At 34.1% G+C, this 18,307-nt stretch overlaps 1 protein-coding gene across 2 annotated transcripts in view; it reads left to right on the forward strand.

Annotated features, from left to right (window-relative positions):
* PCDH15 (protocadherin related 15) overlaps positions 1-18,307 on the forward strand; it is a 775,879-nt gene that overhangs the window by 179,733 nt on the left and 577,839 nt on the right. For both annotated transcript variants that reach the window (XM_036026943.1, XM_036026942.1), the window contains exons 3-4: positions 14,227-14,241; positions 14,752-14,817. In XM_036026943.1, coding sequence (XP_035882836.1) covers positions 14,227-14,241; positions 14,752-14,817 — 81 coding nt within the window. The remainder of the gene's footprint in view (positions 1-14,226; positions 14,242-14,751; positions 14,818-18,307) is intronic.

The raw sequence follows: 18,307 nt of genomic DNA on the forward strand, positions 1-18,307 counted from the left end.
ATTCCTAATTATTTTCTAAAAATATTAAAGAGCAAGTTTCTAAAATTTACAATGGACTCATCCATTCCTTTTCTTAAGGTTTACATGAAATTACAATCTATTTTTACAAGAAAGTCTGTCATGTAGACTCCAAAATATTTTTCTCCACTATGCACAAAATTCCTATGTAATTCTGGATTTCTATAAATTTAGGGTCCTTCTGTCACCTTCAGATTATCTCAAATCTGCATTTTTCACATTTTAACATGTAATTTTCTTACATACACTTATCTTACATACATTTATATAAATCTGAGTTCTAGATTATATGTCATTAGCACCATTCTAAAATCCTGTGTAAATTTCTGTGATTCTTGTCTAGATTTGGAAAGCCTTTCACAATGATTCTTAATTCAGACTGAGATGAAAGCTAAAAACAAAATAGGCTTCACCATTTTTGAAGGGAATCTAACTTTAAGAAGCAATAGATATTTATGACATTATTAATTTCATAATATTAATTGATAAAATTAATTTTAGACTGGCCAGAAAGTGAGGCGAACAGATCAGAAAAGGTGGTAAAAGCAGAGATTGATGAAGACCATAGGACAGGGAAAGAAAGATAAAGGGTAGGGAAAAGGTCACTGAGTTCAAGCCATGATAAAAAATTTAGCTCCTTTCTATTCTAAGACACCCCTCAAATGAACAATATTGATCATATCAAAAGTTTGAAGTGTGGCCCATGAAATTCTAAATTGTCTTTGGTGAAACTGACTCTTGCAAGATAGTCGCATGAATTCAGTTATAAGGTAAATGCATGTAAGAAACAAGGGTCTAATTTATAGAAGGCACGGATTTAGATTCAGAATGAGACACAGCCACAAAAGTGGTGACAGCTCTGTGAAAATTCTGATTTTGCACACTGTTTCTCAGGTCCCTGAGTTACTGTTTGGTTTTTCAAAAAAATTCCAGATCCCAAAATCTGGTACCCTTGGTGAACAGAAACTTTTTAAAGGCAATTTTATACATAACCAAACTCTCACAGACTAAATGAGGTAAGGCTCAAGAACATTCTTTTAAGGTTTTGAAAATTTACCTCAGACAAAATTTGTCAGAAGGATACCAGTCTGTGAAGGAATCTTCTGAACTGGCCTTTCCTAGGGCTGGCTCTAGGAATCACTTTATCAGGGTCCATGCTGTTTTTTTTTTCCCTAGAAACTTTCTCCATACAAATGATGAGCACCGAAGGAGACAATGACTCATATTGGTCATAAGGTGAATTTCCATTAAAAAGTTCAAACTTGATCAGATTACACAAGATGTTTAATTTTCTAGTGGACAAAATAAAATTAGCATTTGAGAGCTCAATGAAAATAAATCAAGTTTAGACTCAACATCAATACTTACTCTCTACTCTCATAGTCGAAGACTCCCCCGGGTTAATGTATAAACAATTGAGAAATTTTAGGCAATGGAAAAGCACTAATAACAATAACAACAATGATGATCACCTTTCTCACCCAATCCCTAACCCCCCTCCCTTCTGGCAACCATCAATCTGTCCTCTGTATCTATAAGTCTATTTCTGTTTTGTTTGTTCATATTGTTCTTTAGTCTCCATATATAAGTGAAATCATATGGTACTTGTCTTTCTCTAACTCACTTCACTTAGCATAATACCTTCTAGGTCCATCTATACTCTCACAAATGGTAAGATTTTGTTCTTCTTATGGATGAGTAATAGTCCATTGAATACATGTAAAACAGCTTTTTTATACACTTGTCTATTGATGGGCACTTGGACTGCTTTCATAGCTTGGCTACTATAAATAATGCTACAAGGAACACAGGGGTGCATATATCCCCACAAATTAATGCTTTGGGTTTATTTGGATATGTACTTAGCCATGGAATCACTGGGTCAAAAGGTGAACACGGTGAAGGTATTAAGTATAGCTTGGTAATTACAAAATAGTAATGGGGTTGTAAAGTATAGCATAGGAAATATATTTAATAGCGTTGTGATAACTATTTTCGGTGCCACTTGGTTACTGGAAATATGAGGAGGAACACTTTGTAAAGTTTATGATTGTCTAATCACTATGCTGTACACTTGAAACTAATACAAATAACATTAAATGTAAACTGCAATTTAAAATACATTTAAAAATTAAAAAAATACATATTTTGGATGGCTGATACCAAATTTTTAGATTATATAGTACAAACAATAGAACCCTTTCTTTTGTTTGGAATGAATTTATTAACTTGAACTAGTTGACCGAGAGGGATCAGAAAAATCAGCTACAATTCTACAGAGGCAACATGAAGAGAGACAGAGAAGCGCCGACCTACAATTCTGAACTTCCTGATTTAAGCCTTCATGGTATATCACCCCACCCAATATAGCACCTAGGGTACCCTGAATTTATTTCCTACAGTTACCCCCCAAAATAACACACTCCTTGCATTATTCCCTTTGGGTCTCTCAGTCCTTTCTTCCGAGGTCATGAGAATGTGTTCTCTTTGGCAGGTTGTAAGGCAAAATTCACCTGCAAATGAATTTGGAAGTGAACTTTTAAATCTGTGGTACAAAAAATCAAGTTAGAAAAGTGGTTGAAGTGGGTGGACCGATCTACAGTATCTGTGACAACTGTGAAGTATGTTGGAATCATAATGATTTAATAATATTGTATAATAGTTTACTTTATATGTACTTTTAGCAACAATGGATACTTGTCTCATTATTTCTATATTTGACTATTCTCCAACGTAAAATTTCTCTGTCAAGGGCACTTTCTTGTAAAATTCTTGCGAAGGTGCCTTTTGATTTGTATTTCTTTTTACAAAAACAATATATAGCTCCACCAAAATTACCTAGTTATTTTTACTTCTTTTCTCTCTAACCATCTCTGGCTATTATTTTTTTAATAACTTCTAACAATTTGACAGAACAAAAATATCACTTTATTGTAATTAGCATTTCTTTTATTATAAGTCCTATGATATAAAATTTTCTATAATATATTGCATACTTTTTCCACTATTTAAAGAGTTGATATAAATTAAACATTATGGTAATTAAGATTATGAACACAATTATTAAATGCTTCTGTTTTCCACAAAGCAGTAATGGAGCTTTTTTGTATTGAAGGACATTACTCTAGACAACTAAGTTTTGTGAGTGCTTGGTCTACTTTTAATAATTTTTACTGTCTCTGGCCTTGCTTTCAAATTGAAATTGTACCATCCTCTAGGCATGTTTCCTTTTCCCCATACATTCTCTTTTATTAATGTTTTATAATCCATTTTATTTTAGGAAAGAAAAAATAAATTTAATTACAAAAGGATGGGAAAAAAAGTAAGTTGGATTCAGTAAAGGTCTTAGGGCTTTCTCTAAGTGTCAAGTTCATGAGGTTTCGTATTTAGGATCTTGGGTACTATTTAGTATTTGGGATCTTGGGGACTATGTTCATCTTATTTGCTGGTTCTTGACTCTAAAATAATTGATTTTTTCAAAAGTAATGATTTCCTCAGGGTAGGAATATTACCAAAGTTTATGGGGGAAGATATAGCAATAGAATAACAAATTAATCATATGTTCAAGTGAAGTAATTTGAAGAGAGATATAACAAAATTCTCTGAATATAACAAAAATTCCCAAAAAGATTGCTTTTCACTATTTGAAGCCTCATCTCTTTTTGAATACCATGAAAAATATGCTGTGTGTAGACCATTAGATATACAATATTGAGAATTGAAAGCTGATTATAATTTAAAAAAAACACGTGGCTTAGAAAGCAATAAGAGAAGTAGTTATAGCTGTAAAGTGTATTTTGGGCTCACTGTTGGCAAAAATGTGTATATGAGCAAATACAAAGGAATAAAATATGGAGTCCTACCCTTGAGAAGTTCTTTTAAATAGCAGCAGATCTTCAAAACCACAGGCATCTATAGAAAAGATTGTCAAAAAATGAACTTATGAGTGGTAAACCACAGGGTATAAAGCTTTCTTCATCATATGTTGCAAATGTAGATAACAAACTGTCAAAAATATCATCTCTAAAGTACATGGGTGGTAAAATACTTGTCTTCAATGCTTTATTATTTTCAGTTTTTAAGAACTCTAAAGAAAACTTCCAATCCAAAAAATATCAGATTATCAATATGGTTTTATTCTTATGGTCATGGTCAAACTGCAGTACTGACTCATCTTTCTTAAAGCAATGAATTTGTGCATATACATGTTTCAACCTGGAACCATGCTACCTTCTGCCAAACTTGCCAACACAAGTTTTCTCTCTGCCCAGTACATGTCAGATCTGATTACCACCCTGACTTAGCTTTGATAGAATGCTTGGCAAGGTTTACAGTACAAAAAGGGATTATTTGTTACATAAAAATATATCACTTAAAAAAGAGTTGACACATATAGGCATTACCCCCTTGACATTTCATATTGATTGTGAAACAATGAAAATAACATGTTTATTTGGAATTTGTGATTCCATGTTCAGCTTTCTTCTATATTGACTTCTGGATGCATAATCCAAAGCAAATTATGTTTCTAAGAGGAATTCTATCTGAGAAAGCATTGTGAAAGCAAAATGAGACAAATGGAAAAGTAGGAAATAGTTATTTTTGTTGTTGTTATTTTTATGTTCTTTTTTTCCATAACTGTCAGTCTCATCCCTGCATCCATTTCATTCCTAGACTTTCCTTTGATAATAAAACCTCAGATCTAACTTTCTCCATAGGATTGAGAAAATAAGGCAATAGAAAAGTGTTGCTGAATCATCTATGTATATTTAAATATACTTTCTGTGCCAGAAGGTGAAAACATGCATTTTTCTTGCTTCCTCTAACAGTCCCCCGCCCACCCCCACTTCCCCGCTTCCCTGTGAAGTGTGTCCCCTGGAAAATGTGGGAAGTTCCTGACCCACTCTGGTGCAGACTGGTTTCTGTCGCACCAGGCTTCACATGGGCATGAATTATAAGAATCTAATACAATTCAATATCAAAGCAATGAACAACAAGATCTTAAAACTGATCAGAGGACTTGGATAGCTATTTTTCCAAAGACAGCATACAAATGTCCAGCAGATACATGAAAAGATGTTCAGCCTTACAAATCATCAGGAAAATGCAAATCAAAACCACAATGAGATCTCACCTCACACCTCTCAGAATAACTATTACCAAAAATAAAAAAAGACAACTAATGTTAGTGAGGATGTGGAGAAAATGAACCCTTGTACACTATCAGTGGGGATGTAAAGGGGAATATTCCACAATAGAAACAGTATGGAGTTTCCTCAAAAAAAAAAAAAAATAGAACTACTGTATGATTTAGCCATTCCACTTTTGGGTATGTACACAGAGGAAATGATATTATTATCAAAGAGATACTAACACCTAATGTTCCTTGAAGATATAGAAAAAAATCTAAATGTCCATCTGCAGACTAATGGATGAAGAAATGAATGAAGAAGAATATACATATTTTCTCTCACTTACATGTGGAATCTAAAAAAGCTGAACTCACAGGAACAGAGAGTAGAACGGTAGTGGCCAGAAGCTGGACGGTGGGGAAAATGGAGAGATGCTGGTCAAAGGTACAATCTTCCAGCTCTAAGATGAAACTTCTGAGGATTTAATGTACAGCATGGTGACTCTAATTAACAATAGTCTATTATATGTTGGCGTTCAGAGAGTAGCTCTCAATGTTACTACCACAAAAACATGTAATTAGATGAAAATATGGAGATGTTTACAACCTCATTGTGGTAACCATTTCACAATATATGTGTATCAAATCATCACATGTACACCTTAAATCTACATGTTATATAAAAATAATATACCAATAAAGCTGGGAAAAAAGAAAGTGGATATAATGTTTACATGCATATATAGTCTTTTATACATACTGTAAGTAACCAAATGCTTAAATTTATTTTTGTAATTTAATCCACAGAGTTTGCTATTTTGTTGACGGTTTATGTGCTCATAATTGGTTTGAAACAAAGAATTTGGTTTAAATATGCTGTAAGTAAAAACTTACGAATCTTATTGAACAATGTAATTTTAAACAGTGGTGCGATGCTGTAGCTTTTATGGTTGGATCTTGTTAAATATCTTAGTAAGAATCATGATTGAGAATTTTCTCTAAGCTACCTCATTAAGAATAATTATAAAATAAAGTTACAAATTAGCTTTGAGAAATAATGTGGATATAAACTCTTTAATTGCTTTTCACAGTGTTTCTTGAATAATTTGTTTTACTCATTGACACGAACCCTTATCTCCTCCTTTATCCTTTATATTTCAATTATAAAACATTCAGACTAATTGGATACTACAGCAAACAAGCTAACCAACAGGAAAAGCCTTTTAGGAAGGTCTAAGAAAATAAGATTTTGTCAAGGCCCTTCCTCTTCAGTAGTCATTTCTAGAACATGTTCTTAGAGCATCTCAATCAAGTTATATATTTAAATTAATGATGACATTAAGGCATCGTAAAATATACCTTCTTCCCTCTATGGTAAAAGTTGAAAATTTTAAGTCCTAATGCTGGCAGAAAAAATGTGGGAAAAATAAAATTATTTTACTGTCCTAAGTTCTCTGGTCAGTCTAATAATTAGATTAAAATGAGACATTAACAGGAAAAAATAAGCACTTTTATTATGAATGTGCAGATAGGAGCTCTGGAAGAATATGGGGCCTGCAGACAAACGGAGCAGTTAGGCTTAAGCACCGCACTGAGCTAAGGATAAAGAGGGTTTGAGGGTTTTTGGTTTGAGACCTCAAAGGGGAGAAAAGAAATTCACATGGAGATGAAAATGCAAATATTTGGTAGGCAAATATTAGCTGGGCCATCTTTAACACTGGGACACAGAAAGGACTTTGATCAAATGGGTCTTGCTGGTTCTTCCCTAACACACCCTAATTAAACTGTATTAACTACATTAAACTGTAGTTATCTATGATATCTCACTTCCTTGAACAGGTCCTCTATCTAAAGGTCCAATTTTTTTTTCTGTGCTTCTTTTTTCCTTAAAATAACCAGCTGAAAATAATCAATATCCCCAAACAGGCATAATTCAAGGTGAAAAACCGCTCACTCTCATAATTTTAAAGAGCATATCCTATTCTTGAATTGAAAATTACCTACTTGCTCTGCCCTTTAGTACACTCAGTTCATTTTGCTTTTTTTTTGCTGGGGTCTAACTTCATGTCTTGTTGACTGTAGCTTTAGACAACACATTTCAGGGGTCAAACTCTTTTTTTTTTTGAATGAGAAAGTCAGTATGTAAAACAAGATCGTCTTAAAATTTTACTTCTATATGTATTTTCCTGAAGTGAATATTTGAAAAATAAATGGAAAAAAATGAGAAGTCTCTCTGCTGCTAATTGTGACAAGCAAATTGAAAATAAAACATTTTTGCAGTATGAAATTTAAAGAGAGCATTTTACTCCTTTGAATGAGAGGCTAAATGCTTTCAAGTGAGCAACTGACTCAGTGTGTGTGTGTGCGTGTGTGTGCACGTGCACAGTGTAAGCTTCGAACAGGAGGTGAATGTGAACATACAGACTAATAATAGAAGACTGACTGTTGTGATGACTGGCAATTTCAGAAAAACCTATAACTGTTTCTTGATATTTCTGCTTGATTATTTGGACATCAGTACGTTTTGAGACTACAGCAGGATCAGCAGATGACTGCAAGCACTCTGTTAAACCTGGAATTCAGGGATTGTATTTGCTGTACTAAATTCAAACCAAGATAGTGTCTCTTGATTGACATCTGGAATAGGAATTGCAACATATTTCTGTTCCTACAGATCATCAGTGACAATTTATGTCACTGCTTTTAGTCTTAATGAGAATGTACTTCATAGTCACATACTTAAGTAAGATCATCCCTGACTAAATATTGTGGAAAAGCCAATGGATTCTCAATTATCTTTTGATCAAAGGACAAAACAGAAAAATAGGAATGGCTATCCCAATATATCCATTCTGACAATAATGATAATATAGAAATTAAAGGTGTCTTTTTTTCTACCTGTACATTTCATCAGACACTACTCTAAGAAATAATCATAGATTTTTATCTCATTTACCCTTATTGCAATAAATCTATGAGGTAGTTATACTTACTATTATGCTTATTTATGTAAAATGAGGTATAAGAAATTAATAATCTGTTCAATATTATAATATTATATTATCTGTTCAACTATTAAAAGCCAAAGTTAGGATCTGAAGTTAGGTTTTCTGACTGAAAATCACATGTTCTTAACTTCTGTACTATGCTAAGAATCGATTCCTTTAACATCTTAAGACACTCTCCCAAATGATTTGAAATGATTAATACTAAGGATTAAATGGGTTATTTCTTTTATTCATTTGCCATCAGAGATGATATTCCCTAGTTAAACAAACATAATGAGTAATTATAATATGTCCAATACTCTGCTTAGTACTAGAAAATAGTAGAAGACTGATAAGTAAATAGCTTAATAAACATGTGAATGTTATACAAAATATTTGTGATCTTTGATATTATAACAACTTTGGTATCTGAGGTCTTTCAGTTTTATTTCCTTTAGTCCATTTGATAAAGTCATGAAAGTGCTTGAAATACATCACTGCTATTAATAGAATATTGAGGTAATATTACTCCCAAATAGTCATTCAGTGCAGGCAATTGGATAATCAGAGTGTAAAAATCTAATGGAAATTATAGATAATTATAACCAAGTAAAAAGTTCTCCTTCTTCACTTTTCATTATTCCACTGTTATTGGAATAATTATTCCATTATTCTGAGCTTTTTATGATCTTTTGTAACTATTACCAAAAGATCCCAAATTCCTACAAATTTTTCTAACCCTCTAAAGTAGGAAAAACAATTTTTTTCTCCACACTTCTAGATTCTTGGCTAAGACATCAAGTGGGAAAAACAAAAACGATAACAAATCAACAGGAGAAAAAGCAATTAAAGTGTCTACAAAGATATGGGACTCAAAGCAGCCAGGCAATGGAGGCTTATGTATGCCATCCTGAGCTATGGAAAGGGATAGTGCTTTCAGGGTTCAAAGGGGAGAAAAGGAATTCACAGAAAGAGGAGGGGTGCAGCTGTTTGACCTTCCATGCAGTAAGTCTCTCAGATGAAAAAGTTATCTCTTAGAATAGCTCCTCTTTCTGGTACAGATGTCCTTTCTAAATTATTTTAAGCTGCTAAAGGGGAGGTAAAACACTTTCCCTAAGTCTGCAGGTTCTAGCTTGCCTTCAAATCCACTTACCAAAGTGGCCTATTTTGGGCCGGCACATCCTGCTCCGATGCACTCTTGTGCTGAAATAGCATCAGTGATTCTATTTTTAGACAACCAATCTGTTTCCCATTCTTTCCCTAGTAATTGTATACCAGAATGGCATTTCAAAGAAAAAAGGTAGGCTATATTGTAGAGTTTTGTTTTTCTTTTATTGTTGTGAATTTGGTTGAGAAAAAAGGTAGTTTATGTTCTAGAGGGTTTTTTCTCTCTCTTTCATTGCTGCAAATTATTCATTCTTGCATTCAATGTCTAGTTACTGAGAATCAACTGTGTGACAGCACTTTGCCCCCTAGGGACACAACTCTGAGGAAGAGAGACAAGATCTGTGTTATTACTGAGTTTTTGCTGGTGAGGAATCAGATATTCATAAATGAATACTAGGATCTGGAGTTATGAGAGAATATCAGGAAACCTGGGGATCAGAAATGGTTTCTTTGAGAAATGATTTATTTTAGCACAATGCAAAATCTAAAAACAATGTAAATGAATGACAGGTTGAATGTAAAGATTAGAAACAAGAAATAAGACCGTATGAAAATGTCTAGAGGTAGCTCAGGATTTTGCATACAATGATTAAAGAAAAGGACAAACATCTGTCTGGAATGCTGAGAGCAAGTAAGAACATGGAAATAGATGAGACTGGAGAGGAAGGAGAAGGCTACTATCATTTAGGAACTTGTAGGCCATATGTTTTGGTTTTCATCTTAAAGTCATATGCAAATGGTATAGACCATAAAAATACTTTTTACCCTAAAAGCAATGACAAAATATTAAAAGGTAAGCATATTTTTATTTGTAAAAATTACTGTGGTTAAATACAGAAGATTAAACTAAGGAGTGTGGCAAGACTGGCTGTAGGAAGAACAGTTAAGGAAAAACATTTGATTAGGTAAGAGATTGTATTAGTATGATGACATCAGAGATTGAGAGGAGAAGGTGGATATGAGTTCATTTATTTTCTGTAGGAATTAAATTCAGGATTTATTGATGACTTCAGCATAGGAAAGTCAGGGAGATGGACAGGCTCAAAGGTTACCCAGGTTTCTGAATTATGCAAATGGTGCAAAACTGTGCCATTCACTTAACTAAAACACACTGGAAGAGGCCAGGTGTGGGCTGGGAGTAGCACCTGAATTTCTATTTGTGATGTTAAAGGCACCTTTCAAACTGCTAGTGCCTGTGTTGTCTGGGCAGGAAATATGATATGCAAGTCATTCACATATAAATGCTAATTGTCATGTTAATATAGGGGACAAAGTGAATAGTTTTGAAATTTTATTGAAAACACATTGGCCTTAAAAGGAAATTTTGAATATAGACTAACATAAGAAGGTCTTCCTGGCTGTTCTTTCTTCCAGATAAGGAATGAACATCTCTGAACAATTCCAGATTGTTGCATTTGTGTGACCTGTCTGCCGCACACTCGTAAGCTTTAGTCTGCCGGAAGGACAATGTATCATAGGTTCAGTGCCTCTGAAACCAGACATTATTTATCTTTCCAATCTTCTTGTTGGTTTTAACTTTGACCTGTTGCACAAGGTTATTTTTAAAATACATAGCTTGTTTTTAGCTTGATAACAAATTTTAAAAAATTAGTTACACTGAGCATTCAAGTATTTGTATTCATATCTTATGGTTTAAAACAAATTGCATGTGGGAATCGGGTAGGGACCTGAGCAGTTAGAAATTTGAGTCATGAAAAACAGTGAATTTGTGATTGAACCAAAACAGTCAAGGGTGAAATTAAATAAATTAAGGAAGTCAATTTCCAAGGTACAGGCATCATCAGCTAACCTGTGTTTTCTGTGGCAGATTATCCGTAGACCATAAACAACAGTATCACCAGGCCCCCAAATTGCTTTTTAGTCTTCACTTTGACTTTCATTTGGATATTTTGCATACTGAATAGTCCCTGGCTATTCCATCCATAATTACTTTTTCAAAATAATTCTGAATATACTAGCTATTAAACATTTTTGTGCATTTCAAAACTAATTAATTATACTTTCATGAATGCATCATTTCAAAATAAACACTGGGTGTTATGAACAATATTATTAATAGGTTATTTTTATGTATCTGACTAATCTCTCCATTAATGTTGTGAATCTTTAAAGAATTAATTATATTTGGTTTGATCCAGAATAGGTAAAGTATTTATTGGACATGAAAACATTTTATTGGGGTATCTGGAACCTGCTGGATCAATAAAGCTTAATGGAAGTCATCTAGAAGGGCCTGACTGGGAGGAAATGTAGCTGAGCCTTTATTCCTGGGCTGTTTCTGCTGGGGAATGAAGAATGAGGACAGACTTCTGAGCAGCTCTCATGGGTGGTGTTTATAGGAGCTTGTAGCTGGGCAGACTGTAGTTCAGGGAAAGTTCAGCAAACCTTCAGGACTAACTCTTGGCAGGTTCTGAGGTTATTGAGGTGAATGTGACACGTACTTAGTCTGAAGGAGTTGTGAGAAAGATACAATATTTTCCAGTGGAGTGCTCTGTGTACTGCAGGGATACAAAGAAGAGACATTTAGTCTACTAGGGGTGCCCATTAGTGGCCTGTGGCCTGATGGCTCTGAATGCAGCCTAACACAAAATGGTAAATTTACTTATAACATTATAAGAATTGTCATGATTACATGCTGCAATGTATTTAATGTGTAGCTCAGAACAACTCTTATTCTTCCAGGCTGGCCTAGAGATGCCAAAAGTTGGATACTCCTGGACCATAGACTAAGAGCTTTTTCAGAAGGAAGTGATTCCTTGTCAGATTCTTGAAAGAGAAACAGAAGTCAGCCAGGGAAATCAGAAAAGGAAGTTTCAGTAAATGGCACTGCAAACATAAACTTGGTTTGTGATGGCTGGAGAATAAACTATGGAGTGCAAAGGGTAAGGGAGTTAGACAGGGTTGAGCTATGGGGAATTGAACTTGGATTAGCTATATAAAGAAAGTCTGTTCATAAATTTAATAGTAACCAACTGGAAAACGTTTTAAGTATTTGTCTCCAACTCTCTCCTTTTCTTCTCCTTTATCCTACTTGCTCCAAAAAGTCATTGATTATATATTTGTACCTCCACCAATATTCATACACAAATACACAATTTCTGTTTACTATCTTAAATGATGATGCTCTCAACCAAGGCAGTAGCCTGAATAGTCCTAAACAGTTACTTCTCTCTGAAATACAAATGGAAGATATGTTTGGTAATTTAAGAATTTCTTCTAGTAAGAACTGTTTAGAATTTATTTACTCTTTTCTCACAAATCATCTCTGCTTCCTGGTTATCCCATTTCCACTCCCATATGTATTTTTCCCTTTTAATCTAATCACATGTGCTGTTAGTGAATTTCTTAAAGAAATGATTCCACATGTACCATATTGTATTAAAACTGTATTTTTGCTTTTGTCTTGTTCTAATCTTTCCTCTGAGATCCCTAAAAAAAGGAGCTGTTGATTTTGATTCCCATCTTTAGCATGTGGTAGTTGCAATGATAACTCATGAACAGTTTGACTCAATGAATAATCATTGAGTGCAAAATAGAGTAAGAAACTAGGTAAATAAAATATTATAAAGACATGGAAGGAAAGATAAATTCTGGTTGGGTTTTCGGTGAGTTTTCATGGAAGAGGTGAAATCTATTTTCATCAACAGAAACAGATATTTGCCAGGAAGGAGTGGAGGCAGAAATTAATCTAGGTAACAAAACTTTCCAAAAAATACAAGGTACATTCCAGCATGAGTAAGGGGTCTAATGTGACAGAAGGCCATAGTGTTTAATTCTAGAGGATGTGGAGACCATAGCATCCTTTGAAATGTTATCCCAAACCATTTAGTTCAGAAAATCTTTAAATGATGAAACATACTTGCTTTTGTGCCAATAAGTGCCATTATTTTACCTTGGATTTGAGTACCTGAAAATAACTTTTATGGAACAAAAAATGGATGAAATATGAAAACAAAGATTATGGGAGATAGGTGAGGAAACTATTGAAAGAGTGACATGTAGTGACATGTAGTGAGCAGTAGTGCTATACTGGGAGGGGTATAAGGGAGAGGAGGGAGTGTTATGAGTGCCACATATTTTAGACCCTAAAATGCAGTGGCTTGGCTTGAATACTGACAAGGATGAAAGATTATAGACCCCTGTGGTTTTAAGCTTTATTTGAGAGAGCACATACCTTACAATACAGAATAGTCCTTGTCAAAGTCTTTATTATTCACGGCCATGTGCATAATAAATAGAATTTTCATAAATAAATAAACAATAAACCTTGGAATCATCTCCCAATTAACACACATGCTGGGGTGGCTTTAGGCCAATTTGATTTATGCTGCTGTCACAGGAGTCCCCAAGTACATTTACCTGCAGAAGATACCCCTATCAGGATCACCAGTACCTCCTAGGAGATTGCTGTATGTCTCAGAAGTAAACATTTGACATCTTGCAAGCAAGCCTTCACATTTTAATTATCATGAATATCATAGCTTATGATATGATTTATATGTTTATTATCATGAGATCCTTGGCAGGAAATTAGTATTGTTTGAAGTAATGGATTAGCCTTCAGTACTGATTGGCAGGCACTATTTTTAAGGTTTGTTCAACATAGAATAATAGACTATTCCTAAGTAATTTGTATTTACTTATTTGAAGAAACATATACATGTGTTTTATATTATTTCCAAGGGGCATATGTTTTCAAGTTAATGTGTTAATATTATAATTTCAAATTTGTTATTAGAATTTGACATATTTTTCTCAAATTATTTGGTGATATATCTGCTATTATATGATGCTATTTATATCTGTAAATCCTCGCTAAATATATACATATATTCTTTCTTCCTTTCCCTCTTCCATTTTTCTGATCTGCTTCCATTGACGACTCTATACTTTTGACTCCAGACTGGCAATATGAGGGTAAGATGAAAAAAATAAAAATTCCAAACAACCTCATGAGCATTGCTTGTCTGTCTTTGTTTTATTCTCTTTAGAACATTGTTAACATTTTATTAACTCTTTTTAATTAGACTCTTGATCACAATTAAAGTCCAATTATGTTTGTTTCTGTTGTGAAGCTTTAATTACAACTTATACTTGTTAATCATTTCCTTATGTTATTTCTTTGGGTTAAATTACCATCCCATTATCTCTGTCCTGGAGGACTTTTGCTCTCCCGTGGTCTATGCTGGTGTTTTCTCAGTAATATTTGAATAGTTTTATGGTATACAAAGTGACTGTGTTATGATATGGTAAGCAATCTCTGTGGCTCATGAATTTTTTTAATAAAAAGTTGTTAAAAGTAATGATGCATAATTTGATTGTAAAAATTTTCATTTTAAGTGTCAATATACATCTCAATTAATTTGGTCTCAGAGTGAGTGCTCCTGTAGTTGTGACTTCTTACCATCGGTTATTTTCTCTCTTTAGATTGCAAACTAGCTAGGGGAGGACCACCAGCTACCATAGTTGCTATTGATGAAGAGAGTCGGAATGGTGAGTGAGTTTTATGTTTTACAAGTGTCTTATCTAAGAGGGATTTCTTCTAATTTCAATGCTCTTATTTGTTATGTGTGGAAGTACTAAATAAAAGCTTCAACACAAATTCACAAACAGCTCCCCTTGATTTCTCCCTGGGAAGAATTTAAATACTGCCATTTCTGAGTAATGCTTTACTTGGAGCATATTATGAGAAACTCTAGATAGTGGCTTAGTTTTCATTGTGAAGAAGTCATTTGATTCAGTTCAGTCAAGAAATGCATCCAGATACTGGCTGCAGTTTTTCTTTGTCATGGGGTAGAGTTGACTATAATGCATAAAATCACCTAGTCATCTAACTGAAATACATTATATTCATCCAAAGAAGTGAACTACAAGGTAAGCCTTATATTGCTAACTTAAATTGGCTAGAATCTGTTAAGGATCAGGATCCGTAGTTTATTAGACACAGCAATTAAGAAATGGTTAAAGGGAAAACTGAAAGTTCATGGGAACAAAGACGGACAGAAAGTGTAGAGCACATCAAAAAGTATGAATTTTCACATGAATTGTTTGCCATTATTAATAACTAATACTGAATTCATATTAAGGTTGCTAAAAGGATAATTGTCCTCATCAAAACAAAAATAGATAAAATTAGAACTTTTTTCATAATACTCTTTTAGCATCCCTAAACTTTAATGTACAAATATTTAAAGATTATCCTGTACTAGGTAGTCATGAAATAATAATTTCTCTGGACTGCTGGTTTCTAGTTCAAACCATTCTAATTACGGGAATGTTCTCTGTGGCTTATTTTGTCTACTAATTCTATAATGGACCTTTCATTCCTCTTGTTTGATTTGTAATTTCTATCTATTCTAAGCATTGTGTTTTTGCAAATTTACATATTTTTAAAATGAATTATCAAATTTATAAGAGCATGGTTTTTCATAGAATTCAACCTACATATATTTTGAAAACTTCCCTAAGGTACATAATACCTGCATTATTCACTTTATTATGGATTTATTATTTAGCTTTAAAAACATTCCTTTATTCCTTTGAAGAATTGGCATAAACTTTTTTCCACATCCTTTAGAATAGGTCAAAAATGTCTATAGCTTTGCTGACCTCTGTTTAAAAATAAATAAATATTATACTGAAATCTGGCAACACTTTAAAAATCACAAAAAAATGAGTTTTTCAGTTTTAAAATGTCACTATTAAGCATATATTGAGCAAATTGGAAATAAGCTCTTTATGTGCCTTCAGAAAAGGAAACATATATAAAATACTATACCAGAAAAAACTTTCTGCCTCACATGTACAATTATGGTTTATTTATGGTTGACTATTTTTCTGTGAACAAATCTGTATTTTCTAAATGTTTGTTCTACAATAAAAACAGTTTGATTTTTAAATCAGAGATTTTTTTAAAAGAGAGAAGACCAAACTATATTTTATTTTTACTGTTCACCAACTCCCTTGAACATATAAGCTGAACTGAGCTAACGCATTGAATTTAAATATATAATTTTGTTTTAATGTGTGATTCTATACAGAACTTATTCTACCAGCCTGGTAACTATAGCCCTGAATACAATGATATTTTATCTCCTGTTATGTTGATTAGATCCCACTTTTCACAGGACATCAGGAATTCTACAAGGATGCTGCCTGTATAGTGGCATATTGTGAAAGCTCAATATTTTAGTTTTGGAAGAATGTGACATGATACAGTACAGTAACTTGCCCTTTAATTGCGTATTTTGAAGAAATTGCTAACTACTCAGAATGCTGCCAAAGTTATCTGAGTGTATCACAAAAAGTATAAATCACCAATTCAGAGACTAACTGGTTTACATTTTTCTTTTACATTAAATTTCTGATATAGGGCAATCAAATGGACCTTTGCCAGATATTGTAAGGTAGTATGTAATCATCCTTATCTTAAAAGTCCAAAGGAAACAATACATGAAAATGTCATTATATAACTTTTTAGGCAATCTAAGAAACTTCCTAATAAGACTATCAATCTAGTCCTGCTCTTAAACTCTCTTAATTTCCTTTTTTTCTGCATTTTAAATGGTAGTAATAAAGCACATGGGTTTCTTAGTCTACCAGTATAATAAACACTCATTTGTAAAGGTTCCAGGGCTTCTTAAAAGTATGCCATAGCAAATAATTTTTTAAGTTTAACTAGTAAGTTTATTGGGTGTCCACTTTCCTTTGTCTTGCCCTATGGGTTTTTACTCCTAAACAGTTGTATTGGTAAATATATCCTCTACTAAAGTATAGCTTTTAAATAATTCATTTTTTAAAAAAATATACTTAATTTTCTCATAAAAATCCTTGAGGTACATTTATATATTGTCCGTGACTTGTAACACGCATATGCATATTTTAACATTTTTATACCCTGTTGGATGGAAATGATCTCTCTTTTGGTGAATATGTATGCTAAATGCACTTGCACATATGTAAATGTTTGAAAAAGTTAAAAAATTAAGTGGTGGAGATTCATAAACTTCATCATCCTGGGTCCTATTAGACTTTTCCCCTCATTGGTCATTTTCCTCAGCAACATATTGAAAACAGATTCATTATAGCATCCTTAGTCTCAACTAAGAATTCATTTTCTTTTTTAAAATTATACTCTTATCTATTATGGTATTACAGCTGTCCCAATTTTTCTACCTTTGCCCCCCTCCACCCAGCACCCTCACTTCATCAGGCACACTCCAACATTTTTCGTGTCCATGGGTCATGCCTATAAGTTCTTTGGCCCTCTGTGGAGGATCAACTGTGCAGGGGCAGGGTGGAGGTCTCTCATGTGGCCTGTAGCTGGCCCTGGGGTTTCCCATGTGGTGCAGGCAAAGGTCAGCTCCAACCTGTGTTTTGCTGGGGGCACCTTATCTCATCTATAAAGTAATCTGAGATGGATGCTACTTGTGCTGGGCTTGGAGATTCCCAGGCAAAGACAGGCTATGAATCTAGGCTGGCTGTTGCTAGTGCAGGGCCTGGGTCTTGCTGAGGCCAGCTGTTTCTGGTTTGAGAGGATTTAGGAAGTTTTGAAGCCTGAGCCAAGACTAGCCATTCAAATGGAAAAGGAGTTTGGGTGGGTTCCTAAATTGGGTGGGGTGGAATCTCTGAGGATCTCTAAGGTGTGTCAAAGAGTGTTAGACAGGTTGATAGAGTCTCAGACAGCACCAGCTATGGCTTCTGTGTCGGGAGGGCTTAGAAAAGAGACGATGACCTCTGCTTGCCTTGGTGCCAGGCATTTCAGTTTCTCCCTGCATGCCACTGGGGCCTTTTAAGCTGCTCCCAGGTGTTGGAGCTCAGAGGGAGTAGGTATGGGAGTAGTCTGAGTAGGTATGTCTGTCCTGGGTGAGTTCTTTAAGAGGAACTGCTTGGGGCTCCCGCAATTTCCTCCACCGATTCAATCCCCACTGATTTTTGCAGCCCAAAGTTGTAGGGATTTATCTCCCTGGCACTGCAACCTTGG

This window comes from Phyllostomus discolor, chromosome 5 (assembly GCF_004126475.2).
Source record: "Phyllostomus discolor isolate MPI-MPIP mPhyDis1 chromosome 5, mPhyDis1.pri.v3, whole genome shotgun sequence".
NCBI classification, from domain to species: domain Eukaryota; kingdom Metazoa; phylum Chordata; class Mammalia; order Chiroptera; family Phyllostomidae; genus Phyllostomus; species Phyllostomus discolor.